This window comes from Trachemys scripta, chromosome 1 (genome assembly GCF_013100865.1).
Source record: "Trachemys scripta elegans isolate TJP31775 chromosome 1, CAS_Tse_1.0, whole genome shotgun sequence".
NCBI classification, from domain to species: domain Eukaryota; kingdom Metazoa; phylum Chordata; order Testudines; family Emydidae; genus Trachemys; species Trachemys scripta.
The window spans coordinates 9010359-9026909 of record NC_048298.1 but is presented as its reverse complement, the minus strand read 5'-3'; the positions used below and the strand labels follow the sequence as shown (position 1 = coordinate 9026909).

Here is a 16551-nt window from a genome sequence, read left to right as displayed (position 1 = left end):
GCAGATGTAAAGGTAGCCATCTTACAGCAAAAAAACTTCAGGACCAGACTCCAAAGAGAAACTGCTGAGCTCCAGTTCATTTGCAAATTTGACACCATCAGATCAGGATTAAACAAAGACTGTGAATGGCTATCCAACTACAGAAGCAGTTTCTCCTCCCTTGGTGTTCACACCTCAACTGCTAGCAGAGCACCTCACCCTCCCTGATTGAACTAACCTCGTTATCGCCACACGGATTTATACCTGCCTCTGGAGATTTCCATTACTTGCATCTGAAGAAGTGAGGTTCTTACGCACGAAAGCTTATGCTCCCTATACTTCTGTTAGTCTCAAAGGTGCCACAGGACCCTCTGTTGCTTTTTACAGATTCAGACTAACACGGCTACCCCTCTGATCTCATAGATGAGATCTAAATCCAAGGTCCTGACCACTTTCTGGGATGAAATTCTGGCCCCAATTAAGTTAATGGCAAAACTCCAACGGACTTTAACGGAGGCAGGATTTCACCCTGGTCTTTAAAGCTCCATCTGAACTTTTCCCAACCAACTTGGGTTGGTTAATGCTTGTTTTCTGACCATCTTCCTACTCTGGTAATTATAGTCTGCCTATCTTTAACTCCTGCAACAGTTCCAGCTGGATATGGTCTCTTGCCTTATTGGGTAGTATTGCAGTATACTGTTAAGCAGTTGCCATTTTCCACCCCAGAAGCGATTGCATTTCAATAGCTGGTGAAATCATGCCTGTGCCTACAGCTTGTCAAGCGCTTTGAGATCCGTGGGTTAAAAGCTGCAGGGAAGTTGCTGTTGTAGCCAAGGACAACGGGGTGTTGTATGTAAAGGAGGGTACTCACACAGTGTATAGGCTTGTTCGGGGTTAGAATGATTGCTGAGTCGTTGGACAGGTTCTGGTCCTCACAAACGATCTGAAAAAAAAACAACCCAACCCACATCATTTCTGCACGGTGGAGGGATAGCTGGTCGTTAATGCAGCAGATTGATCAGAGACACAGGATTGCAAACACTCCAATCCGTTCTATAGACTGCGTTAGGCAGGTCAGACTAGATGATCTAATGGTCTCTTCTGGCCTTAGAATCCACGAATATGAATCAAGAGACAGAGATGGCAAAGGCCTGACAGGTCTCCAGGGCCCATCTCCCAACTCTTTATAGATAAGTGTCCTGAACAGTCTGGGCACTTCTAACCCGGAAACTGTTGTCTGACCTGTATTTGCTAGCGCATGTGCCAAAACGGGCTTAGGACCTAGAGCAAGGGGTCAGCAGGAGAGAGCTGGTCTCACCAGCGTGTTCCTGCCAATAAATGGTTGGAGTCAGACACTCCGTCACGTGATTTATGGGAGTCAGCCATGATGCACGCCCACCCACCGTGAAAACAAACCTCCAAAATATTTCCCTCTCCCGGCTTCCTGTTACCACGGCCCCCTCTCCTGTGCCTGATGCAGCTCATGTCCTAGCCCCATCATCTAATTTCTATTGTCGTTTATAGCATGCCCAATTACTAGAGCAAACAGAAACACCAGATATGGCCTCTGTCCAAAGCCATAACAATCTAATTCCTCTCCAAGTCAGTCAGGGCTGGATTCACAAAAGTACCTAGGTGCCTAACCCCAGATTTAGAAACCTAAGTCCCAGTTTTGGCTCCACTGCAATCCTCAAAACTCCCGCTGAACCCAGGAGATGCCAAACCTCCCTTGGCACCTGTGTTTGTCTTAAAAATGGCCTCCATGCTTATGTTCCTGCCTCTGGGCCTGGGCACTGATGCCTCACTCTAGGCACCTGGACCCCTATCTCCCACTTAAATCCCAGATCAATTCACAAACCGGGGGAAGGCAGGCGTTTGGCCGTCTACATCATCTGTGGGGCCAACCCGAGAGGTGTGCTCAGAGATCGCCTACCAGATTGGGCCCATCAGTGAGTTCAGCGGAGGAAGGAGAAGGAAAAGGAAGAGCGCCCACGTAACAGCTGCAACAGGAGAGATTGAGGGAGCCCCAAATCAGAGTATCTGATGGGATAGCTCAGTGATTTGAGCATTGGCCTGCTAAACCCAGGGTTGTGAGTTCAATGCTCGAGGGGGCCACTTAGGGAACTGGGGTAAAAATCTGTCTGGGGATTGGTCCTGCTTTGAGCAGGGGGTTGGATTAGATGACCTCCTGAGGTCCCTTCCAATCCTGATATTCTATGATTCGGTAGCCTAGTAGTTAGTGGCACTCACCTGGGATGTGGGAGACTCCCATTCAGGCAGAGGGGGGACTTGAACCGGGGGTCTCCCACATCCCAGAGGAGTGTTCCAACCGCTGGGCTGAGTAATGACTGAGGTAAGACCTTCCCCTCTGCTGCCTGGCTTCTTGCAAAAAACATAGGTAGCTAACCCCACAGCTGGGACTCACAAGCGGAGCTAGGCACCTCCCTGCAGCCCAGACTTAGCTCTGACTCAGGGGTGGGGCTTAGCACACACTGGTTGGCATCTCCCATTGGCTAGCTTAGGCGGCTCCATGCCTAGCACGCTGGCTTTTGTGAATGGCAGTCTAAGGCGCCGGTCTGTCCCCATTCATTGTATAGAGACCCTGGGCACCTACCTCCTGTGATTTTCTCAGCACCGAGTTGCTTGGTGTCACAAAGCCTAAGGACCTTTGTGACTCCAGCCCTCGCGCCCTCTATTATACTCCCCATCCCACCCCCGAAACGAGACATCTTTCCTGAACAGCTTCCCAACAGTAGCCCTCCTTCGCCCCTCTCTCCAAATCTATACACTGGGAGGGTTTGTCCATTCCTGTCTTGCAGACTCAAGAGGCTTTGTAGAGGCTTCCCCTGCAAGAGATCACCCTCTGACGACGACAGAGATACATAAGCAATGACAAATGCCGTAAGGAACCCCTGACCTATGCACACACTGGGTGCTGCTTCAAATGAATAAGCTGCTTTAGGAATAAAACACAAGCCTTTGCTCCTTGAGCAGAAAGAGGATCTCTATTTGCTGTCAGCAGCAGTAGTAGGGCTTGTATCTTTTTTGTGGTCCAGCCACCAGAGGGAGACCTGATCACACATATTGAACCTGGCATGTCCCAGTGCCACAAGGCTTGACAGGCTTAGGCTGCCCGAGAGGAATGAGCCTTCTCTCCTGCTGGCTTTCGGCCTGCTCACCTACACCCAGGCCCCTGTTACCTTATTTGGGGGCGGAGAATCACTGGGCTTGGATTCCCTGCTAGGAGCTGGAGTGGGGCGGCTCGGCGAAGCCTTCTTTATAATGGAGATCACAGTTCCACAGCTTGAGGCTGGTGGCTGTAATACAACACCAGACTGCTGTGTGGTTGCAACTGCAGCTTCCGTAGGTTTGGTAGCACTTTCCGTAGTTGCTACAGGTTTCACTGGCTGGTTCTGGGTGGTACGTTCCTTGTCTGTATTAACACCTAAGCTGCTTCCTAGACATCAGAACACAAACAAACAAGGCATTGATAAGTTATAGTGAAGCCCCACCAACATGTGAAGAGCAGACAGGCGTCACGAGGAGCGATGAACGGTGAACTGCAAAAGGAAGCTTTCGCCTAAACTTTACATGACATTTATTGGCAGCCCTACCTGTATCCTGAAGTTTTTTGCCTAGGAATTTCCTCAGTGGTGTTTATTAAAATAAAAGAAAAGGGGTGGGCAGGGTGGGGGCAGGTTGGAGAATACGGATATGTAAAAATTTGCTGTAGATAGTTATATTTCCTTGAGATGAAACCTCACCACACCGGGGCCTGAAGGCTGCCCTGCTTTATGCCAGGCTAAAGCCACGCTCTAAGGGGATTTCCCAGGGGCCATAGACGCCGACTCCATGGGTGCTCTGGGACTGGAGCACCCACGGGGAAAAACTGGTGAGTGCTCTGCACCCACCGGCAGCTCCCCGCCCCCCTGCCCCAGCTCACCTCCGCCGCTGCTCCACCTCCACCCCTGAGCACCCCACGGCTCCGCTTCTCCCCCTCACTCCCAGCGCTTGCCACCGCGAAACAGCTGTTTCGTGGCGGCAAGTGCTGGGAGGGAGAGGGGAGGAGGGAGAACACGGGGGGGGGAAGAGGCGGGGCCGGGGCGGGGATTTGGGGAAGGAGTCCAATAGGGGCAGGGAGGGGGCGGGGTTGGGGCGGGGACTTTTGGGAAGGGGCTGGAATGGGGGCGGGGCAGGGCAGGGGTGGAGTCGGGGTGGGGCCGAGGGGGGTTGAGCACCCACTGGCGCTGCAAAAAGTAGGCGCCTATGCCAGGGGCTGTGATGGGGGGAGGGTGCCAGCTGAATGCCTCCATAGATCCCACTTATAGAAGGATCTCGCTGATTTCTTCTAAGACAAAACTGATAAAACGCGTGATCTTCCCCGTCCCCTCAGCTCCCCTCCCCTCCTACAACTCTCTCCTCCTTCTCCCCTGTCACAGACACAGCAGTTTCTCATCTGTTCTCCTCCCCTAACCTCTTCACTTGCCCCAGTGGCTTCCTCCCACTTTATCTCCTGATCTCCCTCAAGGCTATTCTCATCCCCTCCCTTACGCTTCTCCTTAACCTCTCTCCTCCGACTCCTTTCGATCACAACACAAACATGCTTTGGTCTCTCCATTTTTTTTAAAATAACCACCACCTCTGCCCCCACCTGCTGCTTCAACAACCCACTCTCCCCCATTTCCCTTCTCCCTTTCATCACGAAGCTCATTGAATGCATTGTCCACAGGCGCTGTCTGGAGTTCCTCTCCTTCAGTTCCACACCAGACCCTCACCAGTCTGGGCTTCTGCCCCTTGCAATCCACTGAAATCGCCCTTGACGAAGTCTCTAATGACCTGTTCTTAGCCAAAGCTCAGAACCAATCAGTTCTCCATTCTCACCCTCCTGGAGCGGTCAGCAGCCTTCAACACAGTCAGTCACGCTCCTCTTGAGATCTTGCCCTCCCTTAGGTTCTATGGCTCTGTCCTCTCCTGGTTCTCTCTAATCACTCCTTAAGTGTGTCCCGCTCCGACTTTCTACAAGGGCTCTACAAGGCTCTGTCCTGGGTCCTCTTCTCTTCTCCCTCTATACCTTATCCCTGGGTAAGTTCATCCGTAAACACAAATTCAACCACCGTCTCCATGCTCTCCACCTCTCTACTCCAGACCTGTCTCCTTCTATTCAAACGGCAGGGGGCTGGGAGGGATATGCCCTATTCCACCCCATTCCCCCAGGCTCCGTCCCTACCTCTCTCTGCCTCCTCTATGGAGCTGTGTGCACGCTGCCGCTCTTCCCCCTCCCCCTCACTAGGGCCATCAGCTGATTGGCGCAGGGACGGAGAGGAGGTGGGGGCAGGAAAGCACCACGCTGGGGGAAAAAGCGGGGGAGGGGGGAAGCTTGGCTGCTGCAGAACCAAGCTTCTGCCTCCTGCCCCCGCAGGGGAGAGCGGTGGGGGGCGGGGGGCGGGACCGCGGCAGGCAGCTGCGTGCCACTCAGAATCGGCTTGCGTGCCGTAGGTTGCCGACCCCTGGTCCAGGTCTTCACATCCAGGCTATGTCTAAAGCTTGCCGATTCTTCAAAAAAGAACTAGACAAGTTCATGGAGGATATTCCATCAATGGCTATTAGCCAGGATGAGCAGGGATGGTGTCCCTAGCCTCTGTTTGCCAGAAGCTGGGAATGGGCGACAGGGGATGGATCACTTGATGATTACTTGTTCTGTTCAATCCCTCTGGGGCACCTGGCATTGGCCACTGTCAGAAGACAGGACACTGGGCTAGACGCAGGGCTGTCCCTACCCATTCGCAAAGTACGCAGCTGTGTAGGGCGCCAAATTTCCTGGTGCCGTGCGCAGCTGCGTGCTGCTCCAGCCCCTGCTCCGTCTCTTCCCCATGGAACCCGCCCCTGCTCCGCCCCAGCCCCACCCCCACTCCAGCCAGCCCTTCCCCTGAGGACCGCAGGAGGGGTTGGGCTCCCTGCACTCACCGGTAAGTAGAGTGACCCGGCCCCAGCCTGCTCCGCTCCCCTGGCTCCCAGCCACGCTGCTGTGGCCAGCTTCCCCCCCGCTGCCCCGCCAAGGTCTGGGGCCCCACACAGCCCCCCCGCGGAGGGGCTGCGGAGGGCACCAAAATGGCTAGGGATGGCCCTGGCTAGATGGACCTTTGATCTAACCCAGTGTGGCTGTTCTTATGTTCTTTCTGTGGAACCTCTCTAAGATGCAGCTTTTCCTGTCCATCCACACAACTAAAACTCCCATTCAGGCTCTCATCATCTCTCACCTTGATTAGAGCAACGTCCTTCTTTCTGGCCTTGACAAATACAGCCTTGCCCCGTTCATATCCAGAATGCTTCTGCAATGATCATTTTCCTAGCCCCTACCTCCCCTGCCTCCCCCTTCTCCATCGTGTCAAACATAAGCTGGCCTCCATGGCCTACCTGCTAAATTTTCAAACCAGCACAGACAGGGCCCTGCTAGGGACAAGCGAGGAGTTCGGCCTCTATGCTCCATTTGGTCCTGAGCCTCTTTTGCCAAGGCTGCCAACAAAGGGGCCACTTGCTAGGGTGGCTTTTGTGATAGGGACCCCGGCCACTGATCTCACGCAGGCCGGTGAACAGTTGCTGGGTGTCAACAACTGTCAGCCATGGCCAGGCTGAGCTCGACACGAACCCAGGACCTAACCTAGACTGGAAAGACTCCATAACCCGTTTTCTATTCCAGAGTCAGCCAGCATTCCCCCAGCCTCCAAAAACTGCACACAGTCCTGCTCATACCTGTAGTAGTTGCTGTTGTTTGGGGCTTCTGAGATGGAGACGCGGCTGCCAGACCAGTGTCTGCAGAGCTGGGGACGTCAGCGGCGATGGTAGAGCTCGGGGTAACAGCCGTGTGAGCAGCTGGGGTGGCCATGGAGCTGGGGGTGGCTGCGGAGCTGAGGGTATGGGCAACAGGGGCAGCCGGGGAGCTGGGGGCACCGACGGTGAGGGAGTCTGCAGAGCTGGTGGTGGTGGTGATCGCTGCTGTGCTCTGAGAGGTAGCACTAGCTTTAGTAGGCAGGGTGCTGGTGTCAGCAGGGGTCAGAGTGGTGGCAGGGGATAGAGTGGTGGCAGGGGTCAGAGTGGTGGCATTAGTGTGGGATGGGGCACCGGCGGGGGATGGAGGGACGGTGCCAGGTGATGTTCCAGCACCAGTGAAGGATGGGACGCTGGCACTGCCTGGTGTACCAGAGGTGGTGGGGAGCAGGGTGCTGACACCAGACAGGGCATTGGTGGAAGTCGAGGCAGCAGGCAGGATGCCAGGGCCAGAGGAGGGTGAGGTGTCAGCTTTGGTGGGGGTCAAGGTTTGAGAGGGGGTTGGGGCACCCGTAGTCTCAGTGGGGGGTTGGCTGCCCTGGGAGGAGGCATCGGCAGACGGGGCACTTGTGGTGGAAGCTGCAGTCATGTCACTTTCTGCAATGACATCTCCTAAAAAACACAAAGGGCCAAATGGTTACAAAATCAGAGGAAAGGTTTCCTGGCTTCCATCCAGCCCCCTCCACCCCCCACCTCCACCTGCTCTTCATATGCACCATGTCCAGCGCGGACACTTGTGTAAATAGCTAATGTGTGGGAACCAGCCCCTACCCACTGCCGAGAACACTCACTCAGCACTTCCCCTGCAGCCCCTATAGGACCAGCTCACTGTGGGGGATTTTCAGAAAATGCCCCGAGGAGCAGCGTGGCAGAGGGGAGGGCTGAGGACGAGGTAAGGAAAAGGAGTGAAGAAGTCAGTCTAATGGGCACAAGTGTTGTAAACTGCATGGATCTTGGAGGGAGGCGCACAGGTTGCAGGAGGGAAGAGTGTGGAGGAGGCACCAGGAAGTCGGTCTGCGTGCACATGGCCGGAATCCTAGGTGCAGACAAGCATCTCTGTAAATAGTTCTTACTGAACTGTTGAATTTTGCAGGCATTGAGTCCTTTCATATTATCATCTAGACTGTGAGGCATGAAAAACCACGTAACGAGCCAATGGAGGAGCATGTGAGACTTGCCTCGATACCAGGAAGGCTCCTTCCCTCTTGCCACCCCTCTGCATTTTGTTCCCACGTCACCTCCAACCCAATCTTCAAAAGTATCCAGTTGAAGACTGAGTCTATAGAGAGGAGCTGTGGCAGAGGGCAGCAGCAAGACAGCTCAAAACCACAAAAACCCAGTTCAGAGGGGTGAGCAAAAGAATAACACCAAAATGGATTTAAATTAAAAAAAAAAACAAAAAACAAAAAACCAAGCAGCAAACCAGACAGGGTATCTTGCGTATTATACATTCACCAATGGTTCCTGCAGGTGACCCTTTCTCCTCTGCCAACCAGGGGTGCTGGAACAATTTGTGTAGTGAGGGTGCTGAGAGCCATTGAACCAAACTGTACACCCAGTATATGATGGAAACCACTTCAAGCCAGGGGGTGCGGCAGCACCTCCACACCTCTCATTCCAACACCTATGCTGCCAACTGCCTGACTTAGGGTATGTCTACACTTTCGAGCTGGGGGTGTGATTCCCAGCTCACGTAGGCATATGCATGCTGAAAGTGGAATGGAGTCGCGGTGTTGCGAGGTGCTGGCCATCCCAAATACATAACGGCTGGCTAGCCCCACTCACGCTGCCACGGATACAATGTATTTTTAGCACGCTAGCTAGGAATTGCACCCCCAACTCTAAACACAGACATACCCTGACTGACTGTCCCCCAGCTGGAAGACTGGGGGTTTTATATGGAGAGAAAGGAAGTCCCTCCCTTAGCTCTCTACTTGACTGACAGCCTTCTTAGCCAATTGGCTTTACACATAGGCTCATGCCCAGACAGTTTGCTGGCTTGGATCTCATTAAAAGCCTCCCCACCAGTAAAAGCGCCACCCTCCAAGCCATCAGTCCTGCTCACTCTCATCCTTTCATGGATTAGGGCCTGGGTTGAGTTCCCAGCTGGCCTGCTGAGTGTCCTTGGGCAAGTCACTTTATCTCCCTGTGCCACCTCTGTTCCCCATCCCAGCTTTCTGTCTGACTTGTCTTGTTAGCTCTTTGGGGCTGGGACATGATGTGTATGTGAAGTGCCAAGCCCAATGAGGTCCTGATCTCCGCTGAGGGCCTCTACGTATTATATAATTATTAAAAAATAATAATATGTTGGGGATCTGATTTCTCCCAAAGCTGTGGTTGTTGACCCTGCCAGAGCCAATTAGGTGTCTGCCTGGATCCCAAATGGCCTGTGTCCGTGTCACCTCCAGCTGCAGCGATTTCATACCTCCACCCCCTCGCATGCTCCTCCACAGAGGGGAGCTTCTGTTAATTAATTCCCAGCCACAAAAATCTGCAACCTGTGACTTTTCCTGGATGGATGAGAGCTGCAATTCTCACTCCCACTGCCCATCCTATGTATCCAGGCTCCCTCGCACAGGGCCAGCAGGCTCAAGAGAGACGCGGGCTGGAATGGAAGCAATGGAATTCCCCCCCCTCCCCCCGCTTTGTTGCAGTTGATATCAAAAGGCATAACAGAGACAGAGAGAGCGGAGATCGAGATCTCCCGCCCACTCGGAGCCCCTGGCAGGAGCGATCTATCTATCTAAGAGGCACCTGTTAGGTGGGACCGTCAACCCTGACAAAAGGCCATTGTTTCAGCACAAACCCGGTAATGCAGTCATGGGATGGTGAGGACCCTTGGAAAGCCCCTTGTTAAACACCCCTCCCCCAAAATTCATCAGAAGGTGGGGGTGATTTTTTTTTTTAAACCTCTGATGGAGCTCACCTCAGCCCTGGCATCCACCCCACCCCCATCCAAAGACAACTTTTCTCTGGGCCTCAGGCAGATTCCTCTAAAGAGTAATTTTTGGCAGCTGGAATGGAGCAGATGCCCTAACTGGTATGCAGGTCCCTAAGCTTCCAGGGGAGAGGAAATCCTCAACCCCATCGCTTCTCCCCATCTCAGTTGACACACACCACGTCGTGGGCTCTCTTATCAATACACTCAGCCCGTGGCTGAGTCCTTGCACTGGTAGGAAGCCAGCGTGTCCATACCCACGTTTGTGCTAATTTACTTTTTGCCATCCATCTATTGGAGAAAGTTACCCTGATGCCCAGCCGGGGCAAGAAAGGTCCTATCTATCACTGTTAGTTCAACTGATGGACTGCCAGTGAGGATGCACATCACTGCCACCATGCGACCAGGTTAAACAGTCCTCCCGCTGCTGTTTCACAGACATTGCTAATGGGGCCAGGCTGGACAACTTTCTGCAACTGCACTCCCAGGGGTCCCTGTTTGCTCAGGGTCCCTTCCCTGCCTCCTCCCTCTAGTAATGAGAGCATGATTTTACTGAAGAGGGGAACAAACAAACAAACAGATTTCACCGTCCCTCGCCCTGTCAGGGAACAAATTATCCCCAAGAACACTGGGTTCATCTAAGGGGAAGAATATATTTTTGCAGGAACGCAATGCTAAATGATTCCCATCATCTCCCTAGGGAAAGACTCTTCCTGAAAGTCTGAGGAGGAATTTCACCTGGGGTTTCAACTAGGGTCACGCTCCCCACGCCCAATTTTTGGTAAGGTGGAAAATTATCTACCTCCCCCCATTCCGGGGTGGTAGCATCAGGGTGAAGTTAGTAACACTGCATTAACTGGGCTTTCATCTCTTGTAGCATGCCAGGGAAAACTAAGAGGTACGCCGCTAGTCCCCAGGTTTGCTGGAAGACAGTATCTCGGAGGTGGAATTGTCAGGCAGTTGCAACGAATCCAAATCCTGAAAGCAAAGGCATGTTGCATGGGATGCTTTGAAAAGGCAATGAAAAATTCACACACACACACGCAGCAGTTTGAGGTTAAATAGTCTGGGAGGAATAAGTGCCCCGAATAAGAGCATAACACAATCATGTCAGTGTGCATGTGAGATTGTTTGCCTCCCTCGAGCGTGGATAAGAGCCTCATACAGGAGCAACAACAGGAGTTACCCCCTCACAGCAAATGAGGCAGGTCTGTGGTTGCAAGGCTGAAAGCGCCAGGTTCAATCCTCGATGACTGAGCCTGATTCTCTATTGCCCCTTGTCTTGTGTAGTCATTCCTGTCAGCACAAAGTGGATGTGAAACGCTCCTGTTCTGGTGGTGTGAACGACCATCTGAGGGGCTGGGCAATGGAGAGCCTGCTCCTCACGTTGTTAGGGCTGGTTCCGTTTATCCAAACCCAACCAAGGGCCACATCATCGGCTGGTGTGAATCGGCATAGCTACACTAAGGTCCACAGAGTGATGCTAATTTACACCAACTGAGGATCTGGCCCAGAGTTTTAAAACTGAAGCTTCAGATTGGTGGAGGGGCAGGAGGAGAAACTGTGGCAGGATTTATTCGGAAAGGGCCCCTGGGTCCGGGCGCGGGAAAAGAAGGGTCCCTGGCTCTGGGAGCAGGAAGAGGAGGGCCCCTGGCTCTGGCCATGGGAAAAGAAGGGCCCCTGGCTCTGAGAAGAGGTGGGCCCCCAGCTCTGGGTGCGGGAAGAGGAGGGCCCCCGGCTCCAGGCGTGGGAAGAGGAGGGCCCCTGGCTCTGGCCATGGGAAAAGAAGGGCCCCTGGCTCTGAGAAGAGGTGGGCTCCCGGCTCCGGGCGCGGGAAGAGGAGGGGCCCCGGCTCCGGGCGTGGGAAGAGGAGGGGCCCCGGCTCCGGGCGTGGGAAGAGGAGGGGCCCCGGCTCTGAGAAGAGGTGGGCCCCCGGCTCTGGGTGCGGGAAGAGAAAAAACACACCAGAGCAAAGTGCCGAGAAAAGGAACGTCCCTCCTCTTCCTCCCCCAACACCATCTAAAGCCACCTCCCCCCACCCCCTCGCAGCTCCTGCTGCTAGGTTCACTCCCCGTCCAAGCCCTTTCATTTCCTATCTCTGTAACTCCCCCTCCCCCCAATCACCTCTCGAAAGAGCTCAGACTGGCTCCAAGTCTATTAATAGTGGGAAAAGGAAACACAGAAGAATAACCTAGGAAATTGTGGGCGACACCCCACTCAGCCTGTCAAGCAGAGTCCCGCTCACAGAGTCGTTGGCCAAGAGCCCCTGCTTCTCTTGAGATCTGATGGGAAACCGAGGGACATGGGGTCGTGCAGTTAGTGGGAGGGGAGAGACAAACTGGGGCTGAACAGGCCTTTGGAAATGCCTACTTCCCCCTTTGCAGCCTTTCCTGCTTAAATAAGGGGAAAGGGTTGACGTCATTACAGGGAAGATGGGATTTGGGAACCCAGGCGTAGCATTTACTAGGGGAGGGAATGTAGCCTAGAACAGGGAGGTGGGAATCAAGAGTCTTCAATTCTTTCCCTTTCATCAGGCAAGATCCCAAAGTGCTTTGCAAACATTAGTTACAAAAAGAGTCACTCCAGCTGCCACTGAAAAGCAGCCCCCGTTGGGCAGCAGCTGTGCCAGGAAGTGAGGAAGAACATAATCTCCAATTGAAACCGGGAGGGAAATTAGACAGAAAATAATCACTCACGCTGGAATGTGGTCAGGCGACCTGGGCAAGTGCTCCAACTGCTGACTAACCAGTCAGGATATTTACTGATCACGTGTGGGCAGGGCCGCAGTTTTATGGCATTGTAGAAAGATGGCGTATCTAGCACAGCGCCCCCTACTGACCTGCTAGCACACTGGTCACGGTAGTTCTATTAGTCATGTGCTAAGCCAGTGACACTCAGACTGAGGTTCGGGAGCCGCAAGTGGCTCTGTAATGTGTCTCCTTTGCAGCACATGACATTCCACACGGCGTGATGTAATTATTAACCAATCCGGATGTTTTTAGTATGTTATTAACCAACTGATAAAATAATCATACTTGGTCAGTCATTTTGCTGTGGCTCTTTGAGGTAACGTCGATCGCTCATTTGGTTCCTGAATATCAGGGCTCTAAGCCAAACAATGGGTGCAGACGATAACCCAGTGCCATTTATCCCGTGGAAAAGCAGGTGTCCACATGACAAAAAACCACTCGCTAATTGGCATTAACGGATCCCTTTGCGGCTGGCCTCATGAGCGGCGATTACGAGGTGGCTAGACCATGGAGAATGAACTGATCCCCTCACCTCTTCTACTCTGCCGCAAAGAGATTCATAGATTCATAGATTCTAGGACTGGAAGGGACCTCGACAGGTCATCGAGTCCAGTCCCCTGCCTGCATGGCAGGACCAAATACTGTCTAGACCATCCCTGATAGACATTTATCTAACCTACTCTTAAATATCTCCAGAAATATCTCCAGAGATGGAGATTCCACATCCTCCCTAGGCAATTTATTCCAGTGTTTAACTACCCTGACAGTTAGAAACTTTTTCCTAATGTCCAACCTAGACCTCCCTTGCTGCAGTTTAAGCCCATTGCTTCTTGTCCTATCCTTAGAGGCTAAGGTGAACAAGTTTTCTCCCTCCTCCTTATCTGAGTTCTGTTCCTAGCTCTGCCAAGAACTTCCTCTGTGATCTCAGGCACCTCACCCCACAATGCCTCAGTTTCTTCATCTATAAACCCCTATAAACAGATGCCTTCACCTAGGGCATCTGTTTCTAGGGGTTTATTAATTTCATTTTTTAGGGCTTATTTTTAGTAATCTTTGAGTTTTATGTAGATGTCCAAAAATTGGGGCTTTTTGGAGTTTTCTCCTTGTATATACTGTACTGAATAATCTCTGTCACATTCCCTAGTGCACTTGAACTGTTTCAAACTGTACTACATTCAAGCACACTAGGGAACCTTCAGCACCAGCAAGGTCTGAAATCACAGCATGTGAGGTCCTCCAAGCAATGATACTTGGCCACACACAGCAACCACTGTCAAAGCACTTTACAGACAGTCGTTCATCCGTCCAATCATTGCTTTGTACAATATTAAAGACAGGGCCTGGCACCCAGATAGAATGAGAAGTACAACGTCTCTGGGAAGGAAGCTAGCATGCTTGGATTCAGATTTAGTGCAATGGGGCTTGGTTTCTGGGGGTGGGGGGGTGTCTGTTTACCCCTCCCCCCCAACTGTGACAAGGACTCGTTATGGAACTGGCTTTTGAGTCGGAGCTGTTTAGAGCTAGTGTGTGAGCGACACAGAGACAGTCAAATCAAGGCAATAAAACACGCTGTGTCGTCTCTGCTATCAGATAGGAACAAGTGTGCGTGTGGGGGGGGGCGGTACATTCTGTCCAAAGCTTGCGCCCAGAAGGTCCCACCTGATAAGCCCTGACTGTCTGAATCAAGGGCATTCTTCTGATCCTGAAGTGTCCTGTTCTTATCGCCCCAGTTCAGATGGAGAGCCTGGCAAGGGCTCTCAGTGGGTCGGATTTCAATGGGCACCAGCTGCAGTGACCGTCTCCCTTCTTTCCCCCCCTTCCCAAACAGGTTGATGGATGCTCCAGGCCGCCGCGGGAATGATTTAAACCAGCGATGTCCACAATCACGAGAAGGGACATTTATCCACAGGAAGCAGCCGCACGGCCAGCCCTCCCCAATCAATCTCCACATGTGACAAAAGAGAAGTCGCTCCCAAGAGGGTGGCCTTGTGGTTAAGGCACTAGACTGGGACTCAGAGGGCTTCAATTCCCAGCCTTGCCACTGACTTCTTCTGTGAGCTTGGGAAAGTCGGTTTGTCTCCCAGTGCCGCAGTTCCCATCTGTAAAATGGGGCTAAGCATCCTTCCTTGCTCCTGGTGCCTGTCCTGTCTATTTGCACCGCAAGCTCTTGGGAAGCAGGGACTGTCTCTCGCCACGTGTTTGTACAGTCCTTAGCACAGTGCACTACTGTGAACCAACATCAGGGTTAAATCTAGCATCTTGCAGGAGGTTAGACTAAAGGACCCTTCTAACCCTATGATTCTATGATCAACAGCAATGTCTCTGCTAGGGTGGATTGGGGACAACAAGGTGCTGGCTCATAGGCGCTGACTCCCCCCCCCGGCCCCCCCAGCACCGCCCCCTTCCCCCAAGTCCCCATCCCTGCCCTGTCTCTTCTCCACCTTCTCCCCTGAGCGCGCCGCATCCCTGCTCCTCCCCTTCCCTCCCGGAAAGTCCTAAGCGCTGCCAAACAGCTGCTAGATGGCACGGGGGGTGGGAAGCGCTGGGAAGGAGGGAGAGGAGCGGGGACGCGGCACGCTGGGGAGGGCGGGAGAAGGAGGTGAGGAGGGGGGAGCTTGGCTGCTGGTGGGTGCAGAGCACCCGCTAATTTTTCCCCGTGGGTGCTCCAGCCCCCCACAGAGTCGGCATCGGTGCCTGTGGGCTGGCTTGCAATGGTGGGTTTTGTTGGGTGAACGTGTGGGCCCTAAACCAGACTTAGACCCTCAGCTTGTTTGACAGAGGGTCACAGCGTGGACGGAGCATGGGACCGGGAGCCAGGAACTCCGCTGTATGAGTTCTGTGTGGCACTGGGCAACTCAAAGTCAATGTACTTTAGCTTCCCTCTGTGTAACACGGGGCTCATAATAGCGCTCTCTCAGGGATGCTGGGTGACCTGATGCATTCATGGTTATGCAGCACCGTGAGCTTATAAAGCACTGTGTAAGTGCGAACTATTTTTATCATCACCAAACCCCTATCAGATGGCAGGGACTTTCGGTCACCCACAAGCTGGGCTGCATTCAGGTCAATGACCCAGAGCTACAAGCCCATCACCGATTCCCCGAGCCAAACACTGCTCCAAAAGAAACAGACTTTACACCTTCAGCCGGACGCCTCCCCTCATCCCACCAATTCTCTGGTGCTTCTGTGGGAGAAGTGTTCCTCGCTTCCCGAGTCCCCTTCGCACAGAGTCTGCTTAGTGTGGCAATAGCTCTGACCAGCGGGTCCTATGAAAACCACTCAGCACCCAGGGGGCAGAGACTGCAGCTGTAGGTAGAGGAAGGACAGCCCAGTGCTAAAGGCTGTAGCCTAGGACTTGGAAAACCAGGGTTGGAGTCGCTACTCCCCTACACTCTGTGTGTGACCTTGGGTGAGTCAACTCACCCCTCTGGGTCAGTTCTCCAATGGGAATAGCGCTTCCCTGCCTTGCAGCAGTACTGTGAGGTGCTCGTATACTAGGCTGATGGGGTACCTCAGCACAGGCCATTTAAAGGTAATCCTGCTTTTACATTTGCAAAATAGGGGGGGCGTTGTGCCTAGCTTGGCTTCTCTGCGCCTGGGAAAGCTGGTCTCAGTTCTCTCCCTCCCTCCCCACAAAAAGGCAATTCAATTTTCTCTAATATCAAGCTTGACCTTTCTCCGGTTTCGCTAGCATTGGGTGATTGTTAATGGAAAACGGAGCCATTCGCTCTTCAGTTGTGGATTCAAATCCTGCCTGTCACAGGGCAATAGTGACCCTTTAAAAAGGAGCAGGGCCAGTGCACCTGTAACAGGTCATCTGACCTCACCTGAGCTTTAAAAGAGGGCACCCGGGTTTAGAGAGAGACTCTGCCTGACTGGGTAAGACAGGCTGAGAGCCAGCCAGGAAAGGGGCACAGAAAGGGGGGCATGGAGCTCTCACTGCCTGCTCCCTGGGAGCCCTAGAGAGCAGGAATGCCTGAGTCCCCCTCCCCACCATGGGAGGGCAGGTGATTGCCAGAGTGCGCTTGGAGTGGATGCAGAAGGGCAGGGGGAATGCCC

The 16551-nt window shown here is 53.1% G+C and overlaps 1 protein-coding gene across 1 annotated transcript in view; it reads right to left on the bottom strand.

Moving 5' to 3' along the window:
- The window catches only part of PODXL (podocalyxin like), an 88732-nt gene that overhangs the window by 29180 nt on the left and 43001 nt on the right, over positions 1–16551 (bottom strand). Inside the window, exons 2-4 of the mRNA XM_034764302.1 lie at positions 6730–7416; positions 3180–3436; positions 851–922 (exon numbers count right to left, since the gene is read on the bottom strand). Coding sequence (XP_034620193.1) covers positions 851–922; positions 3180–3436; positions 6730–7416 — 1016 coding nt within the window. The remainder of the gene's footprint in view (positions 1–850; positions 923–3179; positions 3437–6729; positions 7417–16551) is intronic.